General features: G+C 36.0%; 1 protein-coding gene across 7 annotated transcripts in view; it reads left to right on the top strand.

The window, feature by feature from the left end:
• Positions 1–16845, top strand: part of Pak3 (p21 (RAC1) activated kinase 3) — a 270788-nt gene that overhangs the window by 198745 nt on the left and 55198 nt on the right. For 6 of the 7 annotated variants that reach the window (XM_070039896.1, XM_070039895.1, XM_070039901.1 and 3 more), the window contains 5 exons: positions 855–899; positions 2070–2223; positions 5586–5623; positions 15153–15284; positions 16467–16632. In XM_070039896.1, coding sequence (XP_069895997.1) covers positions 855–899; positions 2070–2223; positions 5586–5623; positions 15153–15284; positions 16467–16632 — 535 coding nt within the window. The remainder of the gene's footprint in view (positions 1–854; positions 900–2069; positions 2224–5585; positions 5624–15152; positions 15285–16466; positions 16633–16845) is intronic. The other variant, XM_070039900.1, reaches the window with a different exon arrangement.

The following is a 16845-nucleotide window of genomic DNA, read 5'->3' as shown; positions in this document are numbered from 1 at the left end:
CAGTGCTTGGAGTAACCCCAATGCCAGGAATCAAGGATATATCTCCCCAAACAAACCAGCTGGGTGGAAGCATGTTTCTGTAGTGTTTGAGAAACTTTAATTTAGACAAAGCTGTTATCTTAATATTTTATCTTATTTGTGGGTAGGTGGGGATTGGAAATTATAGTATTAAAATTATTCATACATGGCTTAAAGTGAAATGTCTTCCCTTCCTAAATGTATAAGAAACTTAAAACATAGAGTCTGGCTGTGGGAATATCCTTTATCTAGCTTTCTCTAAACCAGCCATGACTTTAGCCACAAACTATAAAAGAATCATGACAATGAAAACAAAAGTTCAGTGTTTCCATGCATCCTCTGAATTTTAGCCACATAGACACTTCCAATGTGAAACTAAAATTGGTTAACCAGAATTGGGAATTGAAATTTGTAAGTTTTATCACATGGCCATTGGCTACCTGTGATCATTCAATTATAAAAACAACTTACAAATTATTGCCAAAGCTTTTCACGATGCCATCCTTCTTCCCTGCAAATTCATGTTTCTTCTTTAGTAATCTTTCCAATTTTTAATGGTAATTCTTATTATTGCCTATTTATGGAAGAAGAATCTGGCCCAAAGTGGAATTATACATCCAAACTTTGGAACACTGTTTTCTCTGTTCTCTTAAACCTGTTGTCCTGTAGCCTGTCCTGTCCCTAATTTAGTTATACCTCCCTATTTTCATAACCGCCCCACTTTAAAAGGGACCCTCCCCCCATTCAGACCCATTGGTTTCATCTCCTCCCACCTTCTAAGTTGTCCCACATTCTGTTTTAACTTTCTTTTCTTTCTTTATTTACGTCCATTACAGCCAGATCTCTATGGCTCACAGATGTGCCCAGGGAAGCTCCCAGAGGTGCGTCACAGGCCCAAAAGAAGCTTGCATCAAAGTGCTTCTTTGAGATGTCATAGCACTGCAGCAGCAGGTTCATGTGTGTGCAGTAGAGTTGTTGCTTGGCTTATCTCACTTTTTTGTTGTCATTCCCAAACTCTGGAGGCCCACGTCACACATTGTTTTGCCGAGACTTCATAGGACAATGCCATATAAATGGTGTCTGGATGCACTTCAGGAACAGTGTGTCTATTTCTCTCTCCAAATTGTTCTTGGAGGTTGGATAATTATAAAATGGGGACATCTGTAGGCTGAATGTGTAGGAAAGAATGTTGAATGCTCAATGCAAAGCTAACTTCTCTATAATTTTTGCAATTCTCCTTGGTTAGATTTCCAAATACTCCCTCCTCTCGGCTCTAAATGCTTCATATTATTGCAAATTCTCACAAGACTTGGCATGGTTTTCTAGTCCCCAGGTTCTATGTGGCCAATGAATAATATAGGAAGGAAAGGAGGGAGGGAGGAGAAAAGGAGGGCATGCCCTGGAGAAAGCTGCTGGGAAAATGCCCAAAGCAGCATTACTGTAACTATTTAACATCTCAGTGGTTATTGCTCCTCCACAATGCTAGTTTTATCTCCTCCCAATCTAACTTTACATTAAAGTTCTAAACCCAAAATTTTACTTTCATAATCACAAAGTATGAACTGATTAAAGGTGAGGCTTTCCTTTTATTTTAAAAGATTTTCTGATTACAACATACCCAGAAAGACCTTGTTATTCCAGCCATTTAAAAAAGCCATTGATCTGCACTATACTATGGTGTGCACAAATTTAGAGAAGTCTTGCTATGTCTGCCCTGAGTCACCAGAAAAGTATAAGCTAAGCCGTAAACATCATTTCATGGATGAGCAGAGTCAATATGGAGGTGATTTTCATGCGCTTTTTTTTTCTATCACAGTCATACTCCCACCCACCCTTTTTAAGTTGGATCCTAGTTTTACCTATGTGTTTAATTAGAGAAGAGAATGATTGCATTATTAAGTTACTAACGTTAAAATCTAGAATGTAACTTCAGTTTCCCAAGTGTAATCCTACAGGTAGCATGGGCTTCTTGGTGAAGAACTTTACTGGAACATGAATGTACAGAAACTGAATGTTCTGAGCTGCCATTCTTTCCCTTTGGTTGTCAACAGGGAATTCCTGAGCAGTGGGCACGATTACTCCAAACCTCGAACATAACAAAATTGGAACAGAAGAAGAACCCACAAGCTGTTCTAGATGTTCTCAAATTCTATGATTCCAAAGAAACAGTCAACAACCAGAAGTATATGAGCTTTACATCAGGAGGTAAGAGAAATACTGTGGTATCAAAGAAATACTATGATATTAAATAGTGAAGAACTCATACCAATCTCAGTGTTTCATGGTTAGAACAAAACATCTGTAGAATATTTAAAGTTAGTTACAGCCCTTTCTGCAAATGGGTTCAGCATTAATAAACCAAAAAATGGAACTGGAACTTGAGGTTGCTCTTAGGAAATTTGTATTGATTGGGTGTTTTCTGAACCCAAATGAGGAAACTGTGCGCTGAAGTAGTAACAGTCAGCAATCATGATTGTTTTCCATTTCACTGACATGAAGGATTGCCTAGGATTAGGCCTTCTGATACAACTATGAAGTAAGAGGGATATGTGTTATACTATGTTCTCTGAAAATGTATTTTAGCCCTTGAGTCATTGATTTCTAGTGATGATACTGAAAAGTTTTGTGGTTGTCAAGTTATTTTGATCAGATTCCAAAATCAGATTTGATTTTTTTTAAGTCTTGCTATTTATAGTAAGATTGAAATATCTACTCTACTGCCAAATTGTGATGTTTTTGCTAATGAATAGACCTACTCTTGTTTGGAAATTTGACTTTTAAAGAAATATGATGTGAGTTATCTCTCTAGAAAAATTTTACATCTAAAGAAATAAGGGGATGCTAGCATACATATCCCAGTCATAAAGATCTCCTACCACTTCCCATTAATTAGTATAGGGCAGGCTTGAAGTCTCTGAGTATACTACAAGGATGTATTTGGCCATATCAAATGTAAAAGCTCAAACTAAAAGACATGACATTTCACATGCTAAATGGGAGTTTGTGACATGAGTCTATTAACTGCCCTCCAATGCTGAAATCCTAAAAACTAAAAAATAAAGGAGAAAGTTTTATAATCTTTCCATGTGGAATAAAATATGTAGGAGATCTTGTGTTACATCAAGTTTTCATGTGAAGAAATCAGAAGCCAAATTAAATACCAAGTTAGAACCATAGTTGACCTGAGCTAAAAATACATTCAAAAAACCATTTCACTATGACTGCTAATACCATTTAGTTTCTCAGTTTGTTCTTTGCTCCATATAACCACTGCTGCTCAACACATTTTATTTATTTTCTTCTTTTACTATCTTTAAATTGTTGTACAAAGGAATCGTGTTTTAACAAAGCAGCTTATGAATACAATGCATCTTGTTTCGGTGTAACCCCTTTCAACATTCTGACTCTCCTTTGATTCAAACATGCTCTTACTTTTCTTAGTTTTGTAGTTTATACAATGAATTCATGACTGCATTCTCCCCTTCTCCTTATCACTTTCATTCATCTAGTACTCTCCCCTCTTGCAAGTACCCATTTCCTGGTGCATATTTTGTTGGGCTTTGAGTTGTCTTTCTAAGGAATTACATTTGAGTTCTCCCTAGTCATATTTCAGTTAATACATTTGTAACCACTTGCGTACCACCCAGCATTTTTACTTATAGGTTTATAGCTACCACAAAGGAGGGAAAAGACATAACCTTTGTTTCTCTGGGTCTAACTTACTTCAGTTATTATATTTTTCCTCAGGTCTTTCCATTTCCTTGCAAATGGTACAATATCATTCTTTCTAATTGATGAGTAAAATTCCATTGTATAGGCCAGGCTCTGGTGGCCCAGGCCTGTAATTCTAGGTTCTCAGGAGGCTGAATGCTGAGGATCACAGTTCAAAACCAGACCAGGCAGGAAAGTCTGTGAGATTCTTATCTCCAATTAAACACAGAAAAATCAGAAACAGTGCTGTGTCTCAAATGATAGAGTGCTAGCCTGGAGCAAAAAGGAGCTCAGGGTCACTGCCCATGCCCAGTGTTCAAGCCCCAGGACCAGCAAAAAGGAAAAAACCCATTGTATAACCACATTTTCTTGATCCATTCATTCATTGAGGGGCATCTAGGCTGATTTCATACCTTGACTATGGTGACTAGTGCTGCAATGAATGTGGTTGTGCTGATGGCTTTACTGTATCCTGGTTTATAATCTTTTAGATAAAATGCACAGGAGGAGAATTGCTGGGTCATAGGGAAATTCCATATCTAGTTTTTTACAGGAACTACCATATTGTTTTTCAGAATGGTTGAAAAGCTTACTTTACCTCCAACAGTGTATTAGAGTTCCTCTTTGGCCATATCTATGGTAGCATTTGTTATTCTTAGTTTTTTTGATATTCACCATTTTAAGAGGGGTAAAGTGGAATCTTAGTGCTGTTTTGATTTGCATTTCATTTATAGCCAGAGATCTTGAGCATTCTTCATGTGTCTGTTGGCCATTTTTACTTCTCCTGAAAAGTCTCTCTTTAAGTCATTAGCCTATTTATTGAATTATTTCTTGGTCGGCTATATTTTTTGAGTTCTAAGTATATTCTGGATATTAGGCATTGTCTGATGTGTAGATGGTAAAAATTGTGTCCTATTCTGTTGGTTTTCTTTTTGCTTGTAAGCTATACCTTTGCAGTGCAGATACTTTTAAGTTTGATTCAGTCTCATTTATAGTCTTTCTTTGATTTGTTGTGCTTCTGGATCTTTACTTAGAAATTTTTATTTTATTATTTTGTATTTACTTTTTGAAACATGGTTTCATTATCCTTGAACTAATGATCTTACTTCAGCCTCCTGGGCACTAAGGTAACAGGTATGTAAAACCTTGTGTGGCTAGCATTTTCATTTTTATAGGCTGAATTTTCTCAACTTACTAAGATGAACTCCTGAAAATGTCAAAACTGAAGATTATCTGAATCATTGCATTAAATTTAGCTGATTGAAATTCATCATGTATGCTCTTTTTATTTTAAGGTTTCCTTTTGGTTTTAGTTAACTATATTTAAATAGTTGTACAAGACTGTTTTGTTTTAACATGTGCATTTATGTGTGCAATGCATCTTGATCAGTTACCCCTTCCATCATTCTTCTTTCTCCCCCTCCCCCTTCCCACACATCTCATCAAGTTTCCTTGTTCCCCTTTCATGCATCATCGTATATTTTCCGAATGCTCAGGTGTTGAAACTTGATTGATTGGCTAGGAGAGGGAAAAGAAAAGATGAACATCAGAAGGAAAGTTAAAGGGAAGGAATGGAAAGGAGATCAAAGGTACAGAAAGAGTGGTAAGTTGGAACAATCTAGAGTATACATGTATAGAATAACAGCAATCTTCATATTCTTCCATTTACATGAGGCTCACTCATAGGCTACCTAAAGGTTTTTAACATGACTTGATGAGAATCTAGTGATGTGAGTTATTTTAAGATAAAAATGATATTGTACAGTATTTAATAGCAACTTTCCTTATGATCAAAGGTATACAGTCTTTTAGGCAATCTTCATGACACCAAGGTAACTTTTTAATTCTCATTTCAGATAAAAGTGCACATGGATACATAGCAGCGCATGCTTCAGTAAGTGAAAAACAATTCTCTCTTACCATTGCTATTGCCTAGAATCCAACAGAATATGATTGTATACATGCAGTATCCAAAATCTTTTTTTTTTTTGGTCGGTCATGGGGCCTGAACTCTGAGACTGGGTGCTATCCCTCATCTCTTCAGCTCAAGGCTAACACTCTACCACTTGAGCCATAGTGTCGCTTCCAGCATTTTCTGCTTATGTGGTGCTGAGGAATTGAACCCAGGGCCTTATGCATGCACTTTACCACTGAGCCACCTTCCCAGCCCTATCCAAAATCTTTTTAAAGAAGACTTTAAAGGCATCATTTAGATACAGAAAATGTATCTAATTTAATGGTCTAGTGAATTTTAGTACATTTATACATCTGGATTATCATATCAACTTTTAGAACATGTCCAATATCCCAGTGAAATCTCTCATGACTACTTCCACTTCTTAATCCCTACCATTGTCATTGTAGTTCCCAAGCACATTCTCATTTGGTCTTTAAAGATCTGTATTTTTGGACATTTCATGTAAATAAAATAATGTAATATTTGACCTTATGGGATTTTTTTCACTCAGTATATTTTTTTTAGGATTCGTCCAAGTTTTTGTGTGTATCAGCTGTTTGTTTTATTGCGGAGAATCATTACGTATTACAATCGTATCACTGTTAGTTTAATCATTTACCTACTAAATGCTCAGATGATTTCCAGTTTGGGGCTACTTAATACAAAAGTGCTATGAAAATTCATGCTCACTTATTTTTTGCATATAGAGTCTTGAAAATAATAGTTACAAATGAGATGTACAAGACACTATGTTGAAACGAACTTTACAACTTCAGGGTGTGAGGGAGGACTTGGGGAGATGGGGAAGGAAGGGATGGTAGGGGAAAAACAAAGGAGGAGGCAACAATGCTTGATAGGAAATGTACTCATTACCTTGCTCATGTAACTGTAACCCCTCTGTACAGTATTTTTACAATAAATGTATATATAAAGAAAATAATAGTAATAGTAATAGCAAATTTTCTTTATTGAATGATGATAATATATACTTACAATGTGCAATATGGATAATGTTATGTTTATATTCACTTAATCATTTTTTTTACAATTTAGTTGTCCTCATTTTACAGATGAGGAAAGTGAGGTACAGAGAGAAGAAATAACTTGTCTATGGTCACAACACCACATATTTTAGTGTCATTTGTTCCAGTGAATACTGGGGAAGATGACTTTCTTCAAAGTCACATAGTTTCACCACAGAATTGAAAAACACGTTATCTATTTCTTGGAAGTACTTCACAAACTGAAAACGTGCCCATATACATTAGACAGAAAATGATTGCAGGCAAGCCTTCTTTTTCTGTGGATTTTCATTTTAATTTTCTGATAAAAATTATTCCCTTCCTCATTTACTTCTTTATGGGTGAAATAATTGGCATCAGTCAAAATCTCCTGTTTGTTTACAGAGTCATAGATGACTAAGCTGATTTTTTTGTTTTTGTAGAAGACAAATACTGTTCTGCTTGATGTCACCTTGGGCAGCCAGTGTAACAGCAGTACAACATTAATAGTAAAGCATAAAGGCTGTGAACTAATATGGCAGGTTCTCAAAATTAAAAGTTAAATTATCATGCAATTCAACTATTTCTGGGTAATATCCAGAAGGTCTTAAAGAGGTTATTCATACACTCATGCTTATAGCAATGTTATTTACAATAGCCAAAAGGTAGAATCAGCACAAGTAACCAGAAACAGATGAAGTAATAAAATATAGTATAGGAAAACTATAGAACATAAATTGGGCATTAAAGAAAAATGTGAATATGCTACAGTATGGATGATCCTAAAGGACTCAATGCTAAGTAAAATGAGCCAGATACACAAAGCCAAATACTGTATGATTCTATTTCTATGAAGCTCAGATGGGAGTTAAGTTCATAGTGGCAAAGTAGAATGGTGTCTAACAGGGGAACTAGGGCAAAGGGAATTATGTACAAAATTCAGTTAAAGAAGGTGAAAAGAATTCTAGAGATCAATAGCCAGTAATGTGAGAGTTCTTAATCTTACTGAAATGTACACCAACATTTCAGTAATGTTAAGAATATTCAGCTGACCTGGGTGCTGGTCGCTCACGCCTGTAATCCTAGCTACTCAGGAGGCAGAGATCTGAAGATCATGGTTCAAAGCCAGCCTAGGCAGGAAAGACCATGTCACTCTTTTCTCCAGTTAACCACCCAAAAAAGGAAGTGGCACTGTGGCTCAAGTGGTAGAGCACTCATCTTGAGCAGAAGAGCTGAGGGACAGTGCCCAGGCCGAGTTCAAGGCCCATGACCAAAATAAAAGAATATTCAGCTGGTAATTTCTATATATTTACCATAGATGAAAATAAAATAAATATGGTTTGCACATATACTTTATTGGTAGAATATACACTTAGTATGGACAAAACCCTAGGTTAAACCCCCAATAGCACATAAAAAAGAAAAAAAGAAAACTTTAAAATGAGCATGAAATCTCTGAAGAGAGATTTCCTCTGAGTCTTCTTTTTACTTGTTACATGTCTTTAGAAAAGTAACTTAGTTTCTTTGGCTCTCTCTTTCCTCATTATTAAATGGGAATAACAATGTCTGCCTCCTGAGACTTTTTTTGGTCTCTTGTGGGGCTTGAACTCAGTGCTATTCCCAACCCTTTTGCTCAAGTCTAGTGCTCTAAGACTTTAAGCCACAGTTCCACTTCTTTTGGTGAATGGGAGATAACAATCTCATAGATTTTCCTGCCTGGGCTGGCTTTGAACCATGATCCTAAGATCTTAGCCTCCTGAGTAGTTAGGAGTATAAGCCTGAGTCACAGGTCCCCAGTCTCTTGGGACTTTATAAATATGAAATGTAATAATGAATATAATTAGTTCAGTATCTAGCTTACAATGTCTGTTTATTAATGATAGATTTATTTTCCTATAATTATTTTTAGTTGGCAAGAAGAAGAAAAACTCAGTTTCTTTATACGCTAGGCCCTGATTCTATGTTTCACAAACATCCCTAAAAGAGAATATCTGACTAGTTACTGTTCCTCCTCCTTCTTTACAATGGAAGCTTTCTGGGCTATACTGAAAATAGTGCAAAAACAGAAGGAAATAAAAGTAAGAATGAATGCCAGCATTCCTTGATCAGCATGATTTTTTTAAATTTTTTATTAAAGTCTTTAAGAAGTTGCACAAAGGAGTTATCATTTAACAGATCAGTTTATGAACACAATGAATCTTGATCAGTGTCACCTGTTTCAACATCTTCACCCATCCTTCTCAACTATTCTTTCACTTATTTGTCTTAATTTTCAACACGTATTTTATCTCCTTGAATTTAATTAATGTTGAAAATAGGAAAAAATGCCAGCATTCCCTGACTGACACATATTTTATCAACTTAAGTTTAATTAATGTTATACCTGTACAATCCTGAGTGAGCACTCTGGTAAGTTAGTTATTTTAAACATCAACCTGCCAGGATGATTTGTGTGTCAGTTTTTATTTTCTCTTGAATATAAACTGTTTCTTTTTGAGATTGCATCTGATGTTTTTCTTATAGAAATAAAACTAAGTCTAAATAATGGCCAAATTAAATTAGAAAAACAATAAATGATCTTACTCTGTGGAAATAAGGTGAATAGATACCCATTTATTTAACATGTTTTTGAAGTCAGTCTTAAGCCCTAAGAAATTAGTTCAGACTAATAGCTCAATTTAGGGATAAACATAAACACAATATAGCGTGGACAGTATTACATAACATTGAATCTGTTCGTTTCCTATAAAAAATTTAGAGGAAAGAAAATGCCTTAAACTGCAGAGGAAAAAGGAAGGAGGCCTTTGCAACAGTTTAAGTTCAGTGCTTAGTATCAGATTAGTACTTGATACCTGTTTGTTGAATGTGAAATTTGGAAATGCATCATATTAAGGTCAGCATTTGACCTCGATCTTCAAGAATAGATGAAATTTGGATCTGTGAAGGAGAAAGGAATTCTTAGCAAAAAGAAAAAATGTAAGAAAGGTCTCATTGGTGAGAAGTGGAAAGACTTAAGGACATGGATTTGAATAAAAACTGATATGCAAGGAAAAGAATCATATGAATTAAGATTAAGTTGGGACCAAATCCTAAAGCTTTTCAAATGATATTCTAAAAAATCTAGCTCCTCCAGTATGCAATGGGGATTCCTTAAAGTGTCTTGGAGCACTACAGTTAGGTGATTAAAGCTTATGCTTTAATGAAAACTAATCTAATAGAAGATGTCCAGAATTAATTAAGAACAGAAGGCAAAACTAGATGAAGTATGACTCGTTTGGGAAATAATTCAAGCATCAGGCCAGAGATGAGGGCTTGAAGTGCAGTAATGGTAATAAGAAAGAAATTAGATTCAAGTTCTTAAAAATGTTTACATTACTGTGTGTTAGAGTAAAGGATTAAATCAAAAATAATTGTAAGCTTAAAATATTTGTGTAGCTGTATCTGATGTCAGTATAATTTGTGGAGGGGAAGGGGAAAAACAAGTCTTTTAAATAAGGATACAGGTGGACCCATTGCAACAATGAGAAGTACAAGTTGTCATGTCGAAAACGAACTTTACAACTTTGGTGGGGAGGGGGGAGGATTTGGTGGGGGGCTGGGGTAGGTTGGGAAGGGATGTGAAGGGTAAACAAAGAAGGAGGCTACAATGCTTGATAAGAAATGTACTCATTATCTTGCCCATGTAATTGTAACCCCTCTGTACAGTATGTTCACAATAAAAAAATAAAAATAAATAAATAAATATTTGTGTAGATAAAAAGATGAAGATGTTGTCTTTGAGGAGAAGTAGATTTCTGTTGGAAGATTTTGAATTTCCTATTGAGTAATTTGAAGAGTTGACAGGAGTTCTAAGTAGAGACACATAACTAAAATGCTTGACTGAAGCAAGGTTCCTATTGATTGAATTAACTGAATTTTACAGATAACTTGAATTAGGATCAATTCCATGGGAATCAGTCACTTAAGAATGGACAATTGCAGGATTGAGAATGTGGCTTCCTGGCAGAGTACTTGCCTAGCATGCACGAAGCCTTGGGGGGTGGATTCCTCAGTACCACATAAACAAAAAATGCTGGAAGTGGTGCTGTGGCTCAACTGGTAAAGCTCTAGCCTTGAGCCTAGAGAGGCTCAAGAACAGAGCCCGGGCCCTGAGTTTAAGGCTTATGAACAACAAAAATAAAATTAAAAAAAAAGAATGGAGAACTGCATCTTATGGTGTTATTAAGGTGCTAGGGAGATTGCACTTTATATTATGTAATTCTTTTTTGATTTTTTAAAAATATTTTATTGTAAAGATACTGTACAGGGGAGTTACAATTACATGAGTAAGGTAATGAGTACATTTCTATGAAGCATCGTTACACCCTCCTTTGTTTTTCCCCTACCATCCCTTCCATCCTTCCCTCCCCAACTCCTCCCCCCAAGTTGTAAAGTTCATTTTCAACATAGTGACTTGTACATCTCATTGTTATAATGGGTCAACTTGTATCCTTGTTTCAGCATTTTGATCTTGCTACCCTTCAGTATCTGATTTAATGGGAGTGACTATTCTGTATAGACACAACCTGAGCTTATCAAAAATTTTGGCCTCGTTTAGTAGGCTGGGTAAGGATTAAAATAGAATCAATGTTTTAGTCTCAATGTTTTAAACTAATGGCTGTATAATTAATAATGAACTGGGTAATGTCTCCTTTTACCTCATCTGAATTATCTCTTACTTGTAGCTTCTTTGGTATTTACTGTATTAGATTCCAAATAGTGTCTAGAGCACCACTTTACTTTACAGCCAAGTTTTAAATTTTGTATTTCAATTTCACAATTCAGAATATAATGTCATATATGAAATCTTGAACTACTATTCTAAAGTGGTAAAAATTCGCATAGGATTATGCCAAGATTCGTGCATAAAGCAACTTCATGGGCTATTAACAGATTGCTGCTTTTGATTTGTTGTGCTTGTTTATGTTGTTGATCTACATTGGTGGTTCTTAACCTTTAGTGTGCATCAGTATTGCTTGAGGAGTCTTATTAGAATGCAAGTTCCTAAGCTGAACTTGCAAACTAGATCAAGAATAAAATTGAAATCTTCATTCTAAACAAGACTTTATAGCCAACTCAGGTTGAGCACTAGTTTCTGTGGTCCAATGAGTGGTGTCATAGATGTGTTAAAAATAACTAATTTTGGTAAGACAAAAACATGCCTTACTCACTATCCATCCATCTGTATTTTTACAAGTTTAGAAATATGACACATAATAGTTCTCAGTATGGAAAGAGGAGTATAGCCATTCATTTCTCCAAAGACCACTACAAAACTTACTAAGCAAAGCTAAGTTTATTGAACTTATAGCAGTAAGAAAGAGTGATATCTAACACATGTTTTGGACAAGGAAAGTCAATGGTGAATAAAAGATTAGAAGGTTCAATTTATCTGACTTTATAACAGATCTTGCAACACATGGAATGGATTAACCTTTGCAATATTATACAAAAATAGATTTGAATTGGTGAACACAACGTCAACGTTTTTAAGTAAGTTTTAGTAAACAAATTAATAAGCAAATTGTTACTTTGGTTGGTTTGTAGAAACCTTTCGGAAACAAGTATTCTGTAAACTAAGTAACTAAGTTGTATTTGCTTGTTCTCAGTATTGTTTAGAAGAGAACATGAAGCAAGGTCAATGTGGTCAAAGTACATTATATACCTGTACAAAAATAGGAAAATGAAACCTATTGATGTTGTTTTAAGTGAGGATTAGGAAGGGTGAAAGAGGGGTGCATTTGATCCGGGTACATTGTATGCATGTATGGAATTATCACAATTAAGCCCCATGTACAAGTATTTTATGCTAATGAAAATGTAAGTAAAAATTATAGTAATATATGTTTTTTCCCAATACTATTGATCACAGGATAAAGTACGCCAGTCCCAGTGTATTTTTTCACAGAAGAAATTATGTAAATTTCAGTTTTCAGAACCAAAGTTTGATGTGTTAGATGGATTGCTATGGAGTTGATGCTCCATGACCTAACCACAATGTAAAATATATTGTACTCTGAAATCCTCACATTCTTTCCTGCCATCCAACAACAAGCACGACTGTGTTTGAGTCAAGGTGAACAGAAATATCTGTCTTTCTCTCCTGTGTCCAGGTTTGAATTCAGAGCCTTGTGCTTTCACTTGGCTTGCCTTTTCAGCTTGTTTTCTCACATCTGGTGCTCTAGTAATTTGAGCTATGCCCCAAGCCCAGCTTTTTAATGGTTAATTGAGAGTGAGTCTTGTGGACTTTTCTGCTCAGCCTGGCTTTGAACAACTGTCCTCCAGTTCTCAGCCTCCTTCATAGCTAGGATTATAGGTGTGAGCCACTGACATCTAGCTTAAATTGTAGTATTTTTGGCAGGTTTCATATTAATTTTAATGATAGATTTTATTTAACCCAATATATTTAAAATATTATCATTCAACACATCAATAAAAGCAGCATTAACAGCCAGAGACCTGTGGTTTATGCCTGTAATCTTAGCTATGAAGGAGACTACGATCAAAAAATTGCAGTTCAAAGGTAGCCTGGGGAGGAAAGTGCATAAGACTCTTTTTTTTTCTTTTCTTTTCTTTTTTTTTTTATTGTGAACATAGCGAATCTAATCTCTACTTAAACACCAAAAATGCTGGAACTGGACCTGTAACTGAAGTTGTAGACACTAACCTTAAGCAAAAAAAGCTCAGGGACAGTGCCCAGGCCCTGAGTCCACACCCCTGGACCAACACACACACACACACACACACACACACACACACACACACACACACACACACACACACACACACACACACACACACACACACACACACACACACACACACACACACACACACACACACACAATGACAATTTGGGCAATGGTGGCTCATGCCTGAAATCCTAGCTACTCAGGAGGCTGAGATCGAAGGATGGTGGTTCAAAGCCAGGTTTATAGGCAGGAACTTCTGTGAGAATCATATCTACAATTAACCACCAGAAAACCTGAAGTGGGTCTGTGGCTCAAGTGGTAGAGCACTAGCCTTGAGCTGGGTAGCTCAGGAACAGTGCCCAGGCCCAGAGTTCAAGCCCCATGACCTACACACACACACACACACACACACACAGACACAGACACACACACACAGACACACACACACACACAAACACACACACACACAAAGCACTGACAAAATATTTCACAATATTCATATCAAGTATATGATATATATACATATATATTACACAATACATCTTAACTCAGTCAAACTGGATCTTACATGTTCAATAGCCTTATGTGGCTACTTTCTGTCATGTATCAGATCTACAGAGTGGTTCATGGTTTTGAAATGTGAGCATGCATCAGGATCACCTGTAAGGCTTGTTATAATACAGATTACTGGGCCCCACTTCCAGAGTTTCTGATTCCTAGGTCTTGGTGGAGCCTGACAATTTGCATTTCTAACAAGTTTCTTGATGATGCTGATGATGCTGATCTGGGAGCCATACTTTGAGAACCATGACCATAGTTCTTTCAAAATCCACCTTTGGCACCATTTGGCCCCTGCATTAACATGAATAATCAAGAATGGAACCTAGGTACTGTGGTTATTATTGTTGCTTGTGGTATTACTGCAGTTTATGAATCATTGCCAGTCACTATTAACATACTGGTTAATATTGAACAATCATTTAGAAACAGGCATTCTATAGATCTTAATATGCACACTGCATGAGTGCTTCTTTCCAGAAAGCTGAACAGGAAAGAAACATTGATTGGCTTTCTTGTTCTTAGTTATTGAAGAGCTGTAGTAATTATTAATAGTTATGCTCTGATCTTTAGGTAAAATGTAACCCTTTTCAAATTGGCAATCTGTCAGTCATACATTTATGATCTACTTAGTGTGTATTTAGAGTTTAATGCCATTTATGTTGATTTTAATACATGAATTCATTGATTTTCAAAAACATTTAAGTGTATTTTTCCTTTTTAGAAAATTGTATTTATTTTGAAATTATCTTTAGATAGTTGTATAAAAGGTCTTAATTCCACAAGTCAATTTATGGATACAATGCATAATTCATTGTATAGATATTATATATACATAAATTTGACTTGTGGAATTCAAAACTATTTTGGAATTAAAACCTTTTATACAATGGTCAAACCGATCAGTTTGAGTTTTAAATAGGATAGCACACTGCTTTGAGCTCATTGAAAAACAAAAGCAATAATATAGACTTCATGATCCTTTCAACTATATGAATTTATGTCTGAATGTAAGCACATCTGTGCCACAAAGATGTAAATGGTTTGGCTCATTTGTAAAATGTGTGTTTTCCTCCTATCTACCCCTACATGATTAAGTATTCATTTCTATTCTCTTATACTGAAGAAAAACCATGAGGAGTTAATACCTGGTCTTTAACCTTTTTTTGTTCTAAGAGTACAAAAACAGCATCAGAGCCTCCTTTGGCTCCTCCTGTATCTGAAGAGGAAGATGAAGAAGAGGAGGAAGAAGAAGATGACAATGAGCCCCCACCAGTTATTGCACCAAGACCAGAGCATACAAAATCGGTAAATTATAGTGAATATGTCCAAATAACTGAAAAGATAGCCTTAGGAATGTGGCATCAATATACAGTTAATTTACTAGTATCTATCGCATCGCTTATACTTACATTTCCAGAAGTAGGTTATAAGATACTACCCTTGTTTTTTGTTTTTTGTTTTTTGTTGGTCATGGGGCTTGAACTCTGGGCGTGAGCATTGTCCTTGCACTCATCAGCTCAAGGCAAACGCTCTACAGCTTGAGCCACAGCACCACTTCCAGTTTTCTAGTGCGTTATTGGAGATAAGAGTCTTACGGACTTTCCTGCCCAGGCTGGCTTTGAACCACGATCCTCAGATCTCAGCCTCCTGAGTAGCTATTATTATAGCCGTGAGCCACCAGAGCCCGGCCTGGCACTTTCCTTGTTTTGAGGCTGCTATTTGAAGGTACAAGATTATCATATTAAATAATTTGATAATGCCAAAAATAGCATATAAATATTAAGTTATAAAGCTGAAGAAATTAAAATACATCAGGAGCCAGGCACCAGTGGCTTATGCCTGTAATCCTAGCTACTCAGGAGCCTGAAATCTGAGCATCGAGGTTCAAAGCCAACCCAGTCTGGACTGGGGACTTAGCTCAAGTGGTAGAGCTGTGCCTTGGTGTGAGGCCCTGAGTTCAAGTCCCAGTCCAGCCAAAAACAAAACAATAAAATCCAAAGCCAACCCAGGCAGGAAAGTCTGTGAGACTCTTATCTCCATGTATCCATCAGAAAACTGGAAGTAGCTTGTTGTGGCTCAAGTGGTAGAGCGTTTGCCTTGAGCTAAAGAGCTCAAGGACAGTGCTCAGGCCCAGAATTCAAGCTCCACAACTCACAAAATAAATAAATAAATAAACAAATAAATACATAAAATACGGAAGGAAATCCATATGAACCAGGGATGAGAGTTGCACAGGAAGAGGCACCAAAATCAGAGTTACATAGGAACCCCAATATGATCCAAGTTCATGACATGTATTGATGGGAATATCACAATGAATCCCTTGTATAATTAATTAAAAATACTAGCTCACAAGATATTTTAGTGATAATAACTTGTCTTTTAAAAAATAACTGAAATGTCAATTACTTTATGCAATACATTTTCCTTGTTTTCATTGTAGCACTTTGGGGGTGTTTTTTGTCTTGTTTCCCTTTTGTCTTTTAGATCTATACTCGCTCTGTGGTTGAATCCATTGCTTCACCAGCAGCACCAAATAAAGAAGTTATACCACCATCTGCTGAGAATGCCAATTCCAGTACATTGTATAGAAATACAGATCGGCAAAGGAAAAAATCCAAGATGACAGATGAGGAGATTCTAGAGAAACTAAGTGAGTGTTTTGTATCATGTTCTCCATGAGAAGAGGGTTTCTCATAAAGCATTTACAAAGAGTACTGAACATTTAGTAGCATGAGTCTGCTTGTATGAACTAGGATTCATGAAGTCATGAGATTGAAAAGGTTGATACTTCCACCCTCATTCTTCTCAATTGGCAGAAGCTATTTTTATTTGGAAAAAAATCAGTTAAAGTTAAAAAAATTGA

Source organism: Dipodomys merriami, unplaced genomic scaffold (assembly GCF_024711535.1).
Source record: "Dipodomys merriami isolate MVZ:Mamm:240054 unplaced genomic scaffold, mDipMer1.0.p SCAF_3, whole genome shotgun sequence".
Lineage (NCBI taxonomy): Eukaryota > Metazoa > Chordata > Mammalia > Rodentia > Heteromyidae > Dipodomys > Dipodomys merriami.
Note: the sequence above shows the minus strand (reverse complement) of the source record. Positions and strands in the feature narration are given on the sequence as shown.